A 17,573-nucleotide genomic window follows, 5' to 3' on the forward strand; every position below is an offset into this window, starting at 1 on the left:
TCTTCTCCACAATCTGACCAATCTTTGTCATAGATTGGGCCATTCGCTGGGGAAGATTGAAACTGTTTCGTGCAGTATTGAGGTTGGATGGGGTTTCTGCAAGGATGGGGTTACCTATAATAGGTCTGTTAGTTTTGTACTGCTATAGCTTGGTTTTCGGATGTTACCGTGAACAAACGGCGCGGTCGGGTCGGCTACGGAAAGAGACTTTACCTACTTGTTTTTGGAGACATTGTTGGAAGAGAGGGTTGTCATAGTAGGGAGCTGTGGGAGGAATCACGAAAAGCGTCCATTTGGCTGCCTGAAGAGGGTATTCAAATTGTTGTAGAGATAAGGGGTAGTAGAAGGGCGGGGCTGACGAAGATGGAGTAGTGTTGAGGGGAGTAGTGTTATGGGGATGTGGGAAATAGCTGTAAGGTATTAATAAGGGAGGATGGGGTGGTTGATGTTGGGGTTTGTGGGGGGTAGAGGTGTTGATTTGAGCTTCTGGGAGAGTGGAAATGTTCCTTAAGGGGTTGTACTAGTAGGTATTGATGAGGGGGTATTTATTTGCAGTGGTCAAAGGAGAGCCTGGGTCAGGGAATCGGGTTGGTTTACATTGTTTTGGGGCTATTTGATACAGGGGCAAGCCTCTTGCCCCTAATAGTGGGGATAGTTTTTCATTACTGGCCATGGTGAAGCCTGGAATGATGTTGGGATAAAAAACAGTCCAACCCTCAGGGTCCCCTTGAGGGGTAAGGGCTAGATAACAAAATCAGGAATACGTGCCCATGGCTCCCCTCAGGCGTTCAGAACTGGCACAAAGTCAGCCTTTCATCTTTCAGCACGCTCTCCACCCTCTAGGAGGTGTATAGGGAGAAGGGTTTGGTGAGGGACAGACGAAAGGTGGGAAGGAAAATAAGACCATGCGAATTAAGTTGAGTCGAGGGCCGAGTCCCCAAGGTTTGGGGGTGGTTCCCCTCATTGGGTCCCAGTCTCCGCTCCTAACCAGCCCCCCCACGCAACAACGGGCAGGGATTGGGGGGTAGATAGGCTAATGAAATACTCTGGCCATAGAATTTGTATTTAAAAGTTAAACTAAACAAGCTCCACACTCCACTTAGAATCTGTACGATATCCTTTGGCATTTAATCTTATGTTATCATTTGATTTGGATTTGTACAAGTACAATAAATCCATCTCTGTCGTCTCATCTTCTTCACATCAAGGGGAGTCTCACATACTGCATGCTCTGCTGCAAATGGATCCCTGAAAGAGATGTCCAATACTTTATTAATTTAATTCCTTAACTACAGCTTTAACTTTTTTTTTTTTTTTTTTTTTTTTTTTTTTTTACTTACCTCATAAGGTAGAGAGTTCAAGATATTCTAGGGTACTTTTAAAGTCCGAAGTACTGCCACTAAGAGGTCATCGCCTATGAAAGCGAGGCTTGGGCAATAGCGCAAGCGTTTGGTAAACTCTCGAATGGAACATACGAGAATCTATGTACTTGAACCACCCTGCGAAATAAAATAATTACATCATACTTTCCATACTCTTACAAGCATGGACTTAAACAATTTTACAACTCCATGTTATGCTAAGAAACCAACCCTTACCTGCACTTTTGTATTTAATTTTTGTTCCTTTGCATTATGAGATTTTGCGCTTTGTACTGAGTAAAGTAAGAATCTTTCCTTGAGATTCTTCTTGAATTCAGAAGATCCCCGAGGTCACATGTGACCCCATAAATTCTGAACAAGGGTGACTGGAAAATAGAGTTATATATATAGATACTACATCTTCGTTCTAAAAATATAACGAGTTGTATATTCCCTTTAGCCAATTTACCTTTTCTTCTGCAGTAGACCGAGATACAATTGTGATGGGCCATGAAAGGATCGACATTATCATTTTGCTGCATCAAATTTGCTACCTAAGAGCAACCACCTTCATCTCCCTGAAATTGATGAAACAATTAGGGAACCAGAAATATTAATTCTAAATTTTTTTCAATTTAAGTTCAGAATTTAACTTACCAGGGTCCAATTCGAGTGTTTGAAGCACTATATGCCCTTATCTAGAGACCAAATTCACATCTATGGCATTGTTATTCCAACTTTAACCACTGACGTTTTTGTTGTGAGCAGTATTCACATATGGAAAAAAGAAAGTAGCTAGTACACTTGTGATTCTAGACAAAACTTGTTTACAAGTGTAAACACTTAATTACACAAGTCTTTAGACGATCCTACTTAAAATGCTTGTTTTATAAGAGCCTAGACAAAAATCAGCATGGGTATGCTGATGATATGTACACTAGTTTTTAGTCATGATATTATGATGACGTTCCTATTACACTAGGGTGCAAGTTGTAACCCATGGGAGTGGAAAGGCATAGCAGCCAAACCCAGACTTACCAAATTGGCAGCCTGCAATCACCATGTAGGTGCCAACCACTGGTGTAAGGATTTTGCATCTGCATAATTCCTAATGCTGATCCCCTGTGGCAGGTCCGTTTCCCTATTGTTTAGCAAGATCTTTACAGTACTTGATCCACCATTGGCCACAGCCAAAAGGAATTTCACCATTAAAAACTAGACCTTATATTAATTATCTGTTTTGTACAGAACTGTTTGATATGTAACTGCTTATTAGTCCAGTGCCTTCATACCCTTCTGTACTGAAGATGAAAGCAGAGTTACATCCGTCTCTATCTGGCTCATGTTGACCGTTTATCTCAACCTGTAAAAGGTTGAATTACACATTTATTTCCTAAAATCTAGACCATACATTTGTTCTGAAGATTTACCTACTTCATAGAGTGCATCTTGCAAAGGGCATCTGCAATCTATCAATGCAATCCCGCACAGCCAATAATGATGAACCTCCCATGTTCCACAACTCATTGTACCAGAAATGATATAGCCTTTTCGTTTATTTCTTTTCACCAATCATGGTACGTGTTTTCGATACATTCCTGAAATTTTCAGGAATTTTAGATAATAAAAAAAGGTCATATTGGAGGGGAGGAGGGCGAGCGTTACTTACACAGGAGAGATAGCTTTGTGTCAACATGGATAATTGACAAAGTCATTTTAGGTTCAATCGCGGGTCATTCGCTGCTTTAATTTTTCTTGTAGGACCGAGGCCTCATAGTCGGTTTCTAGAAGATCATAACCATTTACATTCCTGTACCCACATATCTACTTGCTATATTGTTTGCTTCTCGAGACCGAGAGCAAAAAAACTGCTAATATTATCCGTTTATAGAGACACCAATTAGGTACTTTCCCAAAAAAAAACACACCCTACTTACAACTCTTTATTATAGTTGCCTTGCCCTGTCTTCCGGACCACATTATTATTCAATCCCAGAAATTTATTCCATTTTACCAAGGGGCCTGCGGTTCACCCACTACATTAACCCGCCAGAGAAGTCTTTCTCCTTCTATCTCCTGCTGCATCTTCCCCGATTTAAGACATCTCTGACACCATGACTACCGTCTATGGTATCAACATAGGAGGTCACCTGCAAATTCAGGAAGTTAGCATACACCCAATTTGAATTTAAGAGTTAAAATTATCCCCCCCCCCTCCTGAAGATATACCTTCCACTTTCAATCCATCAATATAGTAGATTAGCTTATGTTTCTGTAGCATCTAGTTTGAATCCTTCAGAATAGGAACTCTCAAGTTCACTTATCCAACTGCCATCACCTGTACAATAATGAAGTAAAGATTAAAACTTTAACTATGTACCCCCCCCCCCCCTCCCACACACACACACACACACACTTCTTGAAATTACTACTTTAGATCCTCCACATAATTGAGATGGGAGCTTGAAGAGGATATTGTCAAGCATGTCTATTTATGATCCGAGAGCACCACCAAGTTGTCTACCGGTGCTCCATCTAGTGATCCTGTAGAATAATTAGAGGCATTGACTTATCATCTCTTAAGCCATGATATTGTATATACTTCAAACTTATTCCAGGGGCCTCACCATCAATACAAGTTCGCCAACAGAGAGACCACTGTTGAAAGTTTTGTCACCAGTTATCATATATGGTCCACCCGTCATGTGGGAACTGCATGGTTATTCCACATCCGTTACATTCATTGTATTTATCAACACCCCTTCAACACCAGATCCGTGCAGGGAAGTTTTTACTTTCGATTATCAACCGTCAGACTTTGGTGAAGTCTGTAATCACAGTCTATTACCTGCAAGGGAGTGGGATTTTAGTGTTCATTCACCATCTTGACCTTCAGTTGTTCCAGAAACTGATACTTACACTTGCTTCATTGTCCATAAAACAGTCACAGCATAGAGATTGTCGACAATAAACGTCATCTATGGTGTTTGTTAGAAGATCATTCACAGACAGTTTGTCATGAACTCTACTGTGCCTAGTAGATAAACATTTAAGTGGAGAAGGTAATTTAGTCTAATTATGTAATATTCTAGTTTAGAACATCTTTCTACTTTTATCCATTAAACTAACCTGTTTGTTCTTGGTTGGAAGACTTTGTAACTATCTATCCAGAAGGGAAGACACTCCATGTGGGCTTGTTCCAGCTTTTACTGGACCCTTTGCAGTTGCAATCTTTTTTTTAACTAGAGATTTGTTACTCTGCCAGGTTGAAGGGCATTACCACATCTCCATTACCATTGTTTCCAGATGTTAGTGTTTAACTAGAAAAAAAAAGTGGTGTTATTATACATCTTGAAATAATTACACGAATTAAGACAACAAAATCCTGCTTTACAAACCTGAACGTACATTGCATCCATCAAGAAACTCGGAGACTCGACGTACATCAGCAATGATTAGTTATCAGCAAAGTCCACATGCCGATACACTACTGTCTCATCTAGGAGGAGGAGATCTGAGGACCAACCCTCCATTCATTTCTGCTGCAACCACATTAGCTGTAAGTAGAAGGTCGTGTACATTACAGGGATGCAGTAGAGTGCAGTATACTGCACTCCTTTCCTTATTGATAGCCCTTTAATTTAAGATCTGGTTACCCACTCTGCATTCACTCTACATACTAAGCCATAACATCCCGATTGGATGGAGTACTTGCTGCCAACGTTTCTGGTTTGTGCTCTTGTAGTCTTCTGTCCGTAGTGGAACTACACTAACCCGTTTAGTGTAGCTTTGGTTGAAAGTTTCCCGGATATAGATACTGCTTTGTGAAGTCCTTCTTTTCCGCCAATTGCACCATTGTAATTTTGTGGCACAACCTGAAATTTTATAGTAAAATGTAAAACTCTTGTAGCTTGTGTTTTTCTAACACACATTTAACTTAAATGCCCTTGCCGTGCTAGGTAGGTGGTCCGTCCTTTGCTGTTAACCATGTCAAAGATTGGCTCTTGATCAAAGTGAACTCCCGTGTTTCACTCGTGTATTGCCCCGTTACTGCCTGTGGTTGTAGCAGAATCTTCTTAAGGCTGCGGTCTACAAGATGCCTCACATCAACACCATCACCAGTTTCCACTTACGACGAGGTCATTAGCTGTCATATAAAGCATTTTTATCCAATGTACCTACAATGTTCCTTTGCACTTTGGCATTTAAAAATCAGGTCAAATAATTCTATTGTCTTGTATACCTTCGTATTGAGTGAACTTCAGGGGACCAGCAAAGTGATGCATCTTCATTACCAAGACCAAATCCTCTGTAGCAATTTCACATCCATTCATAGGCTCTGAACAGTAAGGTCTGCACTAGACAGCTTCATAGATTTTCTGTAAGCTTTGTCCAAAAATGCAATACTCCCTGAAAGGATAAATTTGTTAACTACTTGCTACTGTGAAAAAAAAATAATAAATAGATAATAAATAAAGCTTTAAACTCACCAGTTTGGTTTGGTGCAGTGATTGGTCCAAGCCGTACCAGTCCGGTCACAACATTCCATCCATTAGTCACCCATTCAGCACCAAGTCACCCATTATGATGACCTTACTAACCAAGGTCTAGAAGAAGAGTCGTTTAGTAAAAGGTTTAAGACTGTTTTAGTCATAAAACTAAGAATAAAAAATTACTTACGGTCTCTGGCTTCTATGTCTTGATTTATCAGATAGAGTTACCAAGTTATCATGTAGTGAGATCTCCACACCATCTATTACTTTGCCATCTGTTACTTTTGAGATGTCCATTTATGGTTACACAATCCCTGTAAAAGTGGAAATTTAATTTCCCCCCTAAAAAAATTTGGGCCCTAGATTTATTACAAATCAATTTACATATAGCACCATCTTAATTCAAATGGAAAAGCCATTAGAAGCAACTAGTGTGTTATCCAAAATCTTACCTGAAGGTATAGGTCCTTGATGTTTGGAGCCTGTCACAGACAAAAGTCTGCCATCTGGTGGTTGTTTATATTCCTTAGTCAGTCACATAATCACTGCAATAAAATGTCAGCTCAATTAGCTCTTGAAATAACCAAGTTCTATTTGTTTACCATATACATAAGACCTTTTACCTGAAATGGTAGAACAATCTCCTGGCAGACATCAATTACTTGATCTTTCCTTTCTCCAATAACGGTCTGTCTATCCTTTAGTGCCAATCATGATAACTCAACATCTACATCCTCGTCACTGCATGTAGGAAACATTTAGCTTTCCGATACCTTTTTTTTTTTTTTTTTTTTTTTAATACCAAACCTCTTTACTTACATGAGGTGGTGCTAAAGACAACAGCCTTTTCTACGAAGAGGTTTCCATGGTCATACCATCTTATCAAGGCTATAGGGTCGATGTTATTACTGTAAACAGAAATCCACATCTTTACTCCTCAGGGCCGTTACCAACACGGGGTCGTCAGTGACGGTTAAAGACGCCTAAAAATAAACAACTAGATTATTTTGTTTCACCCTAACCCTCCAACACACTAGGCTCTTACTCAGCCGTGCTTACCCATATAGTCTGGTCAGCATCAACAGTCACCTCACGCTTAGATTTATTCCACTGATGTTGGAGCAGCCTTAGCTGCTTTAATGTTTGCATTTGTAAAGGTATAGACCCATTTATGGTGGTGGTACTTTATCTACATGTTTATCCATAACATACCATTTAGTATTGTGCTGATCAGGTTTCCTGAACACATGGAAGTCCTTTCTGGTAGGTTACATCACATGGAAATAGTTATAATTACAGTATTTCTTAAGTTCATACTCTTTCAGTATATTTACTGAAACTAAAATCTAGTTTTGTTACCAGATAATGTAAAGTCTCCAAAGTTCTGACAACCATGTGTTAAGTTCTTTCATGTCGACACTATTGTGTTTTTAACATCAACGTGGCCATCCACATTTACATCATGTAGGAGTAAATGAGCCATCCAGTATTTGTGGGGCCCTGTACACTTAGTGTACACCAAAGTGCTTGAAAGATTCAGATAGGTCGACCTGGAATAAGAATTTTTGTTTATTATAACATTCTATTGTCCCGATAGAATTTAGACAACTAGTTATCAGTTCTTACTTCATTGATAATTGAACATCTAACTCTTGCAGAATGGTCATGCGTGGAAGTTTTTTCCTTGTCCATAAGGGAAAATTGTTTCCTTTAGTCCACATTTTACTAGTGTCTATTCCATTTAAGAGGGACAATTGGATCCCTCACCCCTGCTTGCCATGGATGTGGTTTTTACATGGAAAATCAATGTAGTGATGATTAACCCGTTACTCTTGTGAATCAACGACTTCTCATGAATTCTGAAATCACGAGATTAAATTAAATTTCCACTTCAGTGAGCTCCCAATCCAGTCTACTTCTTTAACTTTTATTTGTACTGACGTTGGTAATCACATCATTAATAGTTGCAGACAAGCCTTGCTCTCTAGTAGAAAGAGATCCGTTTTCATTGAATGAACGTACATTGAAGACCTTATGTTCTGCTCTATTCCCGCAATCATATGTGTGCCTAGACATATTGCCAGCACCGGCAATATCATTTACTGAAATTTAAGCCACATTATTTTAAAACCTAAGCTTCCTCCCATCTTCCATTGCATTACTAACCTTTGTACCGTGTGCTATTCGTTCGATTTTTCTGCGTTATGACGAATGCACCAACACCCTGAAAGCACTTGGTTTGTTGAATGATACAGACACCATCCAAGCATAGCACCAATGGCCCTCTACCATCCTGTAAATAGTTTAACATTAGAAAGTTTGTTAATGTCCCACTTGGGGGGGGGGTAAGATTAACAATATACTTGCCTCCAGCTATCAGTCTTTGGGGCGTAGAACTCTTCGAAAGTTTCTTCATGTGGTTGTGTTGTACCTTGACCCTTTACATTTGCAGTCTGCAGTATACCTGTGTGCCACCAATGGGTCAGACTCAGCTGTGAAAGATTTGAGTTTCTTGCAGTCTGGAATTTAACATAGCTGCCTTTAACTAAATCTAATAATTTTGGTACAATTTAGTATACTATTATATCTGTCCTTATACTAGGACATCTCACTGTAGTACAAGTCAATCTCAAAGGTTAGGACAGGGTTAGAGGGGTGAAGACTCTAGGGTAAAAGGTGGGTTAAAATTTATGGTGGGGTTTGGCTAAGAACTGGTAAATGAAGCTCATTAGAAATGTTGAAATGATGTAGGGAAATCATTGACAAGGGAGTATCTTGTGAATGATGCTAGAAGAAGAGGGGGGGGGGCAATACAACTTAAGCAGGGTTGGGGCATTGGGAATTGGCCATAGGGGGATAACATTCTATGGGTACATGCAGTCTAGTGCCAAACAAGGCAAGAAGACATGTTAATGGTTGGTAATAGGGCAAAGGAATTTTGCCAATGGTGTTAGAGACACATAAATTAAAATCTCTTTACAAAAGGTTTTCTAGGGATGGAGGAAGTGATAGATGGAATGTGGTAATTTGGAATTTTTTAGAAATGGTCCTAGTGTTAAATCTGGGTAGAGAGAGGTTGGAGAGGCATTTTCAACCCTTGAAGTTTATTGGGAGGGGTCAATTTAAGATCATGTGAGTTTTATACTTCAGCAGTGGCAGAGCAAGTCATGTACAAAAGGCCAGAGTTAAAAAGCTTTACCTAATGGAAACCCCACTATAATATTTTTTACACAGGGAAGTTTACATGGCAATTTTAGTGATCATGAACTGTTGGGTCAAACACAGTAGAAAACAGGCCAATGTTAAAATGGTCATGTAGTTTGACAAGCAGACCAATTTAAGTTAAGGGGGGGGGGGTGTCATTTGAAGGCACCCTTGGTGCTAGATACTTTTAAAAAGCTGGCGAAGAGTAGCACTAATTCCATGCATTGCATCTTTCATGAAGTGGCAGTCTCATTCAGCAATTAATCTTTGCTAACTTGGCATATTGAAACTTAATATATGGAGCAAGCTGGGCTAGTGCAATCTTAAAGATTGCACTATGTAATAGCACCAAGCTACTACCGATTGAAAACCACAAGGAATAAATTTAGTCTTGTTCATAGACTTTACTTTGACAGTAAGGGACTCTTGTGTCCCCCTGAGGGGGATTTAAAAGATTATGTAAAGGCTATAGGATAGCGAGTGTTAAGGACGCCTACTTTTATTACAGAGTGATGAAGAGGAAAAGCTTAAAGCTTGCTTTGGTATAGCACTTGGTTGGCATTAGGTTATGCAAGTAAGAGTTCACGTTTAGGGCAGAGCCAAGTGCAGGACAATGAAAAAATTCTAAATAAAGGGTCAGGCCTCCAAAACCTCTACTAGGCCGACAGATGGCTATGGGAGGGCCCCTGTAGTGTGGGGTAATAGGTGGTACCTCCCTCTTCCCCCCCCCCACAATGGGTAAGCATAGGTAGGGGGATTACATGTCCATGGCTCTGATGTCGTTCATGACCATCCAAACCTAACCTACACAATGGCTCATTAGGGAGTTTACAGGAGGGTTAGAGGAGATACCATGTAGAATTACTAGACAAAGGCAGAGTATAGAAGGCACACTAAGACTCCTCTAACTTCCATCTCCTAACTGCCCCTCCCCCCCCCCCCAAACACTGGCATGCAGCTCGAAGAGGCACCTTGCCCAAATCAAGCTTGTTTGACAAACATACCAACCTGATACATATTATCATCAACAATTTCATCTGCAATTGCTTGTTCAAGCAGAGAATTGTTTGGTTTTCTGCCATCCAAGTCTGCTTGCAGCGACAAGACACTCGAGAAAGAAGATCTTCCCTGTCTTTTTGGTTCTCTAAAAAATCAATTAGATCATTAGTACACAAGTTGAAATAACAGTCTGTCTTGAAAATTTAGCAAATCAGGATCTAGTTAAAATCAAGTTACCTAGTTTACTTCGTCCATGATCACTTCCCTAGATCGAGACTGCTTTTTACACCTTCCTTACAGACATTACACAATCACATAAGTATTGCTTAGTCTCGTTCATGAGAATATTAGGTATGGGAGTACAGTGCGTTTGCATTACAAAGTCTAGGCTTGAAATAACCTACACATCATCTGTATAGAAACAGGATACACTGTCCTGTAGAGGAAAAAAAGAATAAAATTTAGAATAATGCTTATACCTAACAATCTTCAAGACTGAACAAAAAGAAACTTCCCCCGGCAGTCATGAAGATAGTTTCTGCGATGGAAAAGTGAAAGACTGTATTCTTGGTATAGCGGGTTAACAGAGTTCTGTTCCGCGTGTTCCAACGTTTGCCATTGGAGAACCCTAGACCTGGGAAGAGGTTTGGATTATAATTCTTGTCAAATCTGACAAGGGTAGTAGGGCTACTCATTTTAAACCCACCTTCCCACGTATACCCTGCTTCAGCACCAATATTTAGATACATAATTGTTTCCCCGCTTGCTGCTCATAGAAGTATGCATGCTAGCGACTTCCATCTCATTAGTATTTGGCTTAAATACTGGTATTTAATGCTTCATTAAATTTATCCCATGGGTAGCCCAAAAAAAAAAAAAAACAAACAAACCACCAAAAAAAAAAAAAAGCCAACCCCGTCCTGGAATCAAAGCGTTAATAAATAAATAAAATATATATATATAGTTTTTATCATTAAGTGATAAATCTGTAGACAAACTTACAACATTAGATGTGCCCAAGACCAAGTAGTATTCTCCTTCTGTTTGAGCAGTTATGCTATTACAATTGTGACATCTGACGAATTTCATCCTGCTTATCGAAGTGGTGACCCCTAGTTGTAGAGACTGGACAAGAAGTAACCTTAATGCAACATCTTAACACTACCGCTAATCCCAAAGGAATATACACTATACCTTGAAGAAGTTCCCTTAGCTTTTCCCGAGCCGAACTTCTTATGCCCATCACGCAAATACAAACTGTCTGCCATCTTCAAATGATGATTCCCCTACTAGTCCATTTAACTTGGAGAACTTGAGGTATATCCAGACTTGACGTGAGGAGGTCCACACGAATCGTTTTTTAACCAAGTCTTTTGTCACACTTATATTACTATCCATAGTACTCCTTGTGGATATAAGCCTGGAATTGTAAAATCTTATTGCTCTTAAAATTCCAGTAACTAGTAATTCAAGGATCCATCCACATGTCTTAATCATTTTTATATTTTTATACAGCCTCTATATGAATTCTTATTCACCATTTTTCCCAGACTGGTACTTCAGGTAGTGAAAAACGTTACTAGTGTCAACAAGCTCAAGCAGGGTCCACTTGAACCACAGCATGGGATCTCTGCTGCTGTAATAACATGCATTAGTACTAATGCATTAAATTATTTATGTTTTCCAATATACAAATACTTACCCGTCGTAAGTCAGAATCCAGTAAGATTGTTTGACCATCATGCAACCGTTAGTTTAGTCACCCCAAGACAGAAGTTTTGTAGAATTAAACTTTGACCAAATCGTCCATGGCAAACATGTATCCTGTACCCATACCTGCTGTACCACTCACTTTTATCGAAGTACAGATCAGGGCTGAAAAATAAAGCAAACGTTTAAGAGGAGCGTAAACTTAATAAAAAAAAAAAAGCAAAAAGGTGTACGAAATTTCAAATACCCCCTTTTGTATCGGTCGCCGTCTCTGCTGCGAAGACCTTGCATGTGGTGTTGGCAAGATAGAAGACTATTTGGGTAGTATTCAAATCCCTCAGTGATCTAAAAGGGCCTTCCTCCTACAGCGTCAATCTGTTTGGAAGACATCTCTTTGTAGTTTAAGTCCATAGATTCTAAAGTTAAACATAACTATCGCTACTTTACCAGATCGCCCCACTGATGGCATCTCATGTCAAACCAAGCAGCCTTCCCCCAGAGGTTAGTACCACCGTGATTGTGGTCCACATCATGACTTCACACCGATGGTTCACGGTAGTGTCAAGTCTGAAAATACAAACGATTAGTAACAGACCATTAAAATGCTATTATTACTTTTCAAAACCCTTACTTTTCAAAACTCGCATTTTTACGTTAGAATCCACATACCTTTCTTCTTTATCGGAAGAGACGACGTGTTTCTCTCTATTAAGTGAGGAGTGTGTAACTACCTTAACCCGATTGCCCAGCAGTCATTACCTCCTATTCAGTGACGACTATATACCTGGATAGATACTGACCCTTTAAGAGGAGATGGTCTTGCATGGTCCTGTGGCAGTTCTATGTTGCCCCAAGTGGGTTATAATACAGTTTAAGGATTTATTTATGTGACATTAGTTAAGAATTTTTTAATACATTCGATGTGAAAAAAAAGTTTTACCGGTCAGTAAGGGCGCCACTACGTTTTTTTCCCCTTTTTTCTTCGATGATCTTTTTTAATATCTTTTTTTAAAATCTGCTTACGCTTTTATTTTTTTAACTGTTATCATCATTCGCATTCCATCCCAATTCTATCATAAAAATTCTAAATAAAAATAATAAGATAATATAATAAAAAAATATAATAATAATAATAATAATAAAAAAGTAATAATAAAGATAATAAAATAATAATAAAAAAATAATAATAAAAATATAAAATATAATAAAACAGAAATAATACAACAGAAAATATTACTACAAAATAAAAAAACCTGAAAATATCAATAAAAAATAAAAAATTATAAAATAGAAATTTTTTGTAAAATAATAAATAACAAAAATAACAACAAAATAAAAATATCGATAATAATAATTAATATAAATATCAAATAATATCATAATTAAATAACAAAACAATTAAAAATAATAATAATAATTTTAAATAATTAATTAATTACAAAATAATAAAAATAATAATATTTTGCAGTGCAATGGTATATTATGCTAAAAATTTTTAATATTATATTAATAAAATAAAAATAAAAATTATCATTTTATTTTATTGTATTATTATTATTTTTATTTTTATTATTATTATTATTATTTTTATTAAATATTATTATTTTATTTTATTTATTACATTATTATTTTAATTTTTTATGTTATTGAATTTATAATTTCATTGATATTATTTTATTTATTGTCTTTGTTGTTTTTATCTTTATATGTGCAATATTAATATATATTATATATATATATTATATTTTAATAATTAATATATATTATATATATGAATATATATTGCTACGCCATGGGTCTTTTCTCTGTGCAAAAAATTTTTTAAACATAAAAGGGAGACCTGGGCAGGGTTTTTTAACTAAAGGGACCGGGAAAACATACGCAGGGCTGTGAGGGGAGGAGCGGGGGAACAAGCCAGGAGAGACCTTTTGGGGCGCTCCTGTGAAGACCTGTTGTCCCTTTGTGACCTAAATTTTGTATTGCCCGTTTAAGCTGATCGGCAGTGGACTGCTGGGTCCCCCCCCTTTTGCCTATAAAAGTGTACGGGTAAATAACTTTGTGTAAAAGGAAAGACTTCATTTTGTGTTTAATTTTGTGCCCTGGGCCCCTCCCTGGCGTTTCCCCCCTGGTGTTTTGGGGGGCGCTGGTGCTCGGTGCCTCTTGAAACTGTTTAGTGTTTACGACCCTTTTAAAAGCCAAAGCCCTCGGGCTAGCCGCCCTTGTGGGGTTTGGGGGCAGAGAGACGAGGCGGCCGGCTAACAAAAAGGGGTCAGGGGTGGGGTTTGTGAATTTGATCGTTAGACGTTCCCATTTTTCATTTCCCCAAAAAGGGGGCCGCCATGAGGGAAGAGGAAGCTATGAATTGGGGCAGGCACGAGTGAGGTGAAACCCCGGGCCCAAAGGACCCGATCAAAATTTTCCATGCTGGCCGGGGATTTTGGGGGGGAAAAAACACAAAGGGCAGAAGAAACAGCACAGAGGGGAAACGGAGCAGGGGGGGGCACCATCTCGGGCGAGATTTTTTGGCAAGGGAAAGGGGAGGAACCCGGGGCTGGGCCCACTTGTTTTGAGGGCTACAGAGCCAAATTTGCAATTTTGTGAAGGGTTAAAAATTTACAGTACACCGCAAAGGCCGCCAAACAGCGTGAAGAGTGAACTGATGGAGGAGGGGCGACTTGAAGGGCAGGTTCAGGGGGTGGGGAGGAAGTGAAGGGGGAAAAGGCGGGGTCACGACGGGAGTAAGGTTTTCCAAATAGAGAAGGCAAAAAAAGGTTCTTGGGAAAAAAGTGCCAAAAGTTTCAATTTTACTTTGGGGCTGCCTGGGGGCCGTGGCAGGAAACCCCCGGGGCCCCCGCAGCTTTGTGCCCGGAAACCAGTGGGCGCTTTCAGAAGGGGGGGATCCCCTCGGAACCATCCCTTGGGGTTTGGTTGGGGGGCAAAAAATCGGACCCGGTCAAACCCCCCTCGTTTTCCTCCCTTTACCCCCTTCCTTTTCCCCCCGGGGGGTGTTAGTTTTTCTGCAAAGGGGTTTTCCCACCCCCAAACCCCCGGCCTCCAGAATTCTGGAGGGTAAGCCAGCTTTAGTACGGCGGGAAGGTGGCCCCGGGAGGATATTTGCCCAATTTAAATGCTTGGGAAACTGCCCCAGGGTGGAGCCAGGAAGAAAGGCCCCGCAAATGGTAACAGGCCTTTAAAAGGGGGCCCCCCGGTGGAAGTGTTTTTTCCCTTTGTCGGCATCCCAACAAACCCCCCCTTTAAAACCAACTTGGCGGGGGTTTGAAAACCCGGGTTTTGGGGGACCCAAACCCCCAGGGGGCCCAGGTTTTATCGGGGCCCCCCTTTTAAGAAAAGGGAAAATCGGGGAAACTTTTTCGAGACACTGTCCCCCGCCCGGGCGATGAAAGTGGAGGGGGCTGGTAAGGAGGTCGTACCCCTTTCAGCTTGGGAGAAGGGGAGATTTGTGGGCCTGGCCCCCCGGGTTTTTTTTTTTGACGCTTTTCAGGAACCCAGCAGCTGCAAAAACTTTCGTCAAACAGGCACACCCCTTTGGGGCCTGCAGGTGGCGCTGGGCGAGGCCTTGGGGTTTTGAGGCCTTCCTGAAGGCCCAACCCGTGGCCCAGGGGCCCTTTACCAGCCCCCGGGGCCCCTGACCCCTTCCCAGGGGCCCGGGAAGGCTAAAGTTTGGGGAAGGGGAGCATTGGGGAAGGTTTACCCGGGCACTTTTCCCCAAAGGGTTTGTTTTGGGGTGCGGAAGGCTACCCCCCGGAATTTGTCATTCCGAGGAGCGGAGAAAAGGCCTCCCAAACCCAAAGGTTCGTGCCTTCCAACAGGGGGTTGCAAAGGGCTGGGGGGCAGGGGTTTGTCACCATCCAGGCAAATTTTAAAGGCTAAGGGGTGGTACAGGCGGAAATTCTGGAAAAAGGGGCCGAAACCCCCCGTCCTTTGGTTTCCCGGGCCCCCACTTGGGTAAGGGTTTCCGTTTGAACCAGCATGATCAGGTGGAGGGCCTTTAATAGTGGGAAGGGCCCTGCCGCCTGACGGGGAAAATGGGGGCTGAGAAGACCCTAGTGCGGGGTGATATGTTTGGCCCCCCTATGGGGACTTCCAAAACGAACACAAAAGGAAATGTTTTGGGGTCACGGGGGCATTTGGGGTGCAGGGTTTAAGGGCCAGTGGAGGCTCGTTTTGGGGTGGCCAAACACGGGCCAAAAACGGTTTCCGGGGTATTGGCCAAAACTGGACAGCATGCCCGGGTTTGGGCCCTTTGGGCTACCCGGGCCAGAGAAGGCGTGTGGGCACCTTTTTGGGCGGAAAGCTGGGAGGGTGGCATGGTGACGACGTGCCCTTTTTCTTTTCCCGAGGTTTGGGGTGGCCAAAGGGATTTTTGGGTGACAAATGCCCTTTCCCCCAGGGACAGGGGTCTAGAATTCCCGGGGTCGACTGTCAAGAGTTTTGCGTTGGGGTAGAGGGGCCCCCCTTTTGGAGGCCCCTTCAAAAAACCCCAGTGGCTGAAAGGGGTAGGGGGGTTGGGCGGAAACCTTTTTGGGGGCCCGGGGGGGGGGGTTTTGTTACCGGTTGGGAGCCTTTAAATTTTCCAAAAAAGGGCCTGAAGGTGCCAGGGTTTGGGGCCAAAGCTTTGGGGACTTGTTTTGGGAAGTGGGATGGCCCGAAGGGGGTCGTCGGGGAGCGAGGGGGTTTGGTTTGGGGGGGGGCCCCTTTCCTGACTTCCTCGAGGACCCTTTGGGGCAAACCCGGGTGTGGCGTTTCCAAAGGGGGGGAAGTACTCCCGGGGGCCCTGGTGAAAAAAAAGATGACGTTAAACCCCCGTTAAACGGCGGGGTTTAGGACTTTTGGAACGCTGACCGAATTTAGGGGGAAACATTTTTTACGGTGAGGGCGATGCCAAGAAGGGAAGCAAGGGGGTGAAAATGAGCCAGGTCTTTTGGGGGCAGGAGAACCCCTCTGGGTGCCCCTGGGCAATCTTAAACCCCCGCCGGACCCAAAAAGGGGGGAAGCGGGAAGAAAGCCGCGCGGGGTGAAAGATTTTTTGTGGGGTTTTTTTGAGAACTGGGTTTTTTTAATTTTCTATAGTTTGTTTTGGTTTAGATATGGCCCAAAACAGACGGGTTTTGCTGCCCTTTATAGGGGGGAATTGGGGACCCCCGTGGGTTTTTTTGTCCTGTGCCCAAACATTTTTAACCTTTAAAAGGATGACCCTGGGAAATGTTAAAAAATGAAGGGAAACCTGGGAAACAGGGCGCAGCGGGGTGTGAGAGGGGGAGCGGTGGAACAAGCCGGGGGAGACGGTTGGGTGTGCTCCCGTGAAAACCTCGTGTGTGCCTTTGTGACCTAATATTTTTAAATTTCCCTGTTATAAAAACCCGATCGTGCAGGTGACCAGCGGGGGGTCCCCCCTTTTATTGTGCCTATAGAAAAGTGTAGGGTTTAAATTTAAATTTTGTAAAATAAAGGGAAAAACGTATTTTGTGTTTAAATTTTGTGCCCTGCCTCTCCAGGTGGCGGTTTTCCCCCCGTGGGGTTCCGGGGAAAAGCTTGATGCTCGGGCCTCTTGGGGAATGTTTTAGTGTTTTACGACCCCCGTGGATAGCACCCGTCTGTCTCCCTGCCTTGTTTGGTGGCAGAGAGACGAGGCGGCCCGGGGTAAAAAAATAACACCCCAAAACAAATTTATAGATTTATCTTATTTTTAATATCATCGGGTTTGTCCTTGTTATGATTTTTTATTTTTTTATTATTATCAGTTATTATTATTATTATTATATTAATTTTTATTTTATTTTCACTA

At 41.5% G+C, this 17,573-nt stretch overlaps 1 protein-coding gene and 1 pseudogene across 1 annotated transcript; both read right to left on the bottom strand.

Moving 5' to 3' along the window:
* Positions 1 to 520: 520 nt before the first annotated feature.
* LOC119571010 lies at positions 521 to 11,797 on the bottom strand (annotated as a pseudogene).
* A 46-nt stretch (positions 11,798 to 11,843) lies between these two features.
* LOC119571009 (translation initiation factor IF-2-like) lies at positions 11,844 to 16,275 on the bottom strand (the record flags this gene model as incomplete). The annotated part of the gene is made up of 9 exons (XM_037918510.1): positions 11,844 to 11,932; positions 12,249 to 12,334; positions 12,568 to 12,607; positions 13,649 to 13,706; positions 14,576 to 14,683; positions 15,033 to 15,105; positions 15,310 to 15,441; positions 15,588 to 15,801; positions 15,968 to 16,275. Coding segments are annotated over 9 exons (1,108 nt in total), but the record flags the coding sequence as incomplete, so codon positions are not given.
* Between the last annotated feature and the right edge of the window lie 1,298 nt (positions 16,276 to 17,573).

The sequence above is a fragment of the Penaeus monodon genome, unplaced genomic scaffold (assembly GCF_015228065.2).
Source record: "Penaeus monodon isolate SGIC_2016 unplaced genomic scaffold, NSTDA_Pmon_1 PmonScaffold_4725, whole genome shotgun sequence".
Classification (NCBI taxonomy): domain Eukaryota; kingdom Metazoa; phylum Arthropoda; class Malacostraca; order Decapoda; family Penaeidae; genus Penaeus; species Penaeus monodon.